The sequence below is a fragment of the Propithecus coquereli genome, unplaced genomic scaffold, assembly GCF_000956105.1.
Source record: "Propithecus coquereli isolate 6110/MARCELLA unplaced genomic scaffold, Pcoq_1.0 Scaffold74, whole genome shotgun sequence".
Taxonomy (NCBI): Eukaryota; Metazoa; Chordata; class Mammalia; order Primates; family Indriidae; genus Propithecus; species Propithecus coquereli.
In genome coordinates this window covers 5,616,292-5,617,853 of record NW_012153507.1, presented here as the reverse complement: position 1 = coordinate 5,617,853, position 1,562 = coordinate 5,616,292, and the positions used below count along the sequence as shown (strand labels likewise).

Below are 1,562 nucleotides of genomic sequence, written 5' to 3'. Positions count from 1 at the left end.
GTTGCTACATATTTGATGACTGGTGACTAGAGGAAAGGAATTTTGAAGGCAAGGGAACAGAGGAAGATGAGAGTAACAAGGATTTGCCCAGGATCCTGAAACAATGTAAAGTCATTGCTTATGTGTTTTCTGAAAACTTACCCTATAATTCTTATTAACAGAATCAACTTCAGCATACAGTTATAAAAATATGCTCTCATTTCAAAAGGAAGATAATGCTTTTCACCCACCATCAGGATAGCAAATGTCATTCATTTTTCTGGTGATCCTGCTCTTCCTCTCTTTCAAACTTATGATCCCAAAGAAATATAGTTAAAGTAGGCCAACTGGATAGGGATACAGTTTATTACCAAGGGTCAGAGGAAATTAACTGGTACATATAGGGACTGAATCCATGACATTTGTTTTCTTTAGGATATATCTCAATAGCCAGTGTTACTACAGATGTTCACAGTAACAAATATATCACTGTGGATAAAGAAAAGTGCTTTAGGACAGTGGGAGGCAAAAACCTTCAGTTCAAACTGAGTGCTCCCAAGTCAAACCATTTCTGAATTCAAAACCAGTATTCAGAATTTCTAGTACATGTTAATTTATACATGAAAATGGTAGAAGCTATTTACTAATATAGCACTTGCTGGTAAACATGTTAATGCCTTAGCTGCTATGTGGGGACCTTGGTCAATTCATCAAACCTCTCTAAAACTTGATAATCTCTATAATATGTAAAGCCACCCCTCAGAGATTGTTACATTAGGGAAGAGAACATCTCAAAAGGCACTTAAACTTTTCGAAAGATAGTAAAAAAATTCAAGATGATGGTTAATGGATTCCCAGGCAATTCACACCTCTCCACAGGGAGCACCTGGGAGTACACAATAAATCAGCATTCCAAACTATCAAAGATACAAAAGAGCCACAAACTTACCTTACAAACTGATCTCGTCCACCCACTGCAAACTGGTGGGTATTGGCAGGATTCACATAGATAGTATACAGCCCCACTTTCTTCTCTTTCTCTTTTGTCACCACCAGTTTCCTTAAGTAGAAGAACATAACAAAGTTATATTCTCCAAAAGATCCAGATAGTCATGGCAAGTGAGAGCCAAGAGAGTAATATAGACATGGCTAATAAGAAACCAAAGAGATTCTCATTTGGAAAGAAAGAAAAAGCATTTTGGTTTTTTGTTTGTTTTGAATGTTGGCACAAGAAAAGCATACACATTTACTATATGCCACTTTGGGTACTGGGAAAAAAAAATGTAGTGAAGTCATTTTCTAGCGTTCCTTAAGAAGCATAAGCTAAAGGTATATGAATGTACTATTCCTCAGGAAGCTTCAGTTTAGCTGCAGTCCAACGCAATAACAATCAGTCATTAAACAGGCAATACTACCCATACATCTTTCCAATCACCTGGGAACAAAGAGTGGGTAGAGGAAGAATCATAGAAAAAGTGGGCTAAAAAAAGACCTTAAGGTAAAGAAGACCTAAAGGTCAGAGTCTATCTCCCAAATTCCAGAAAAATATCATTTATTTATTTTTTTTTTTAATTTTTATTTCA

At 36.1% G+C, this 1,562-nt stretch overlaps 1 protein-coding gene across 1 annotated transcript in view; it reads right to left on the bottom strand.

Annotated features, from left to right (window-relative positions):
• Nucleotides 1-1,562, bottom strand: part of DCAF8 (DDB1 and CUL4 associated factor 8) — a 74,447-nt gene that overhangs the window by 15,089 nt on the left and 57,796 nt on the right. The window contains exons 13-14 of the mRNA XM_012661846.1: nt 1,401-1,414; nt 929-1,039 (exon numbers count right to left, since the gene is read on the bottom strand). Of these exons, the coding sequence (XP_012517300.1) occupies nt 929-1,039; nt 1,401-1,414 (125 nt within the window). The remainder of the gene's footprint in view (nt 1-928; nt 1,040-1,400; nt 1,415-1,562) is intronic.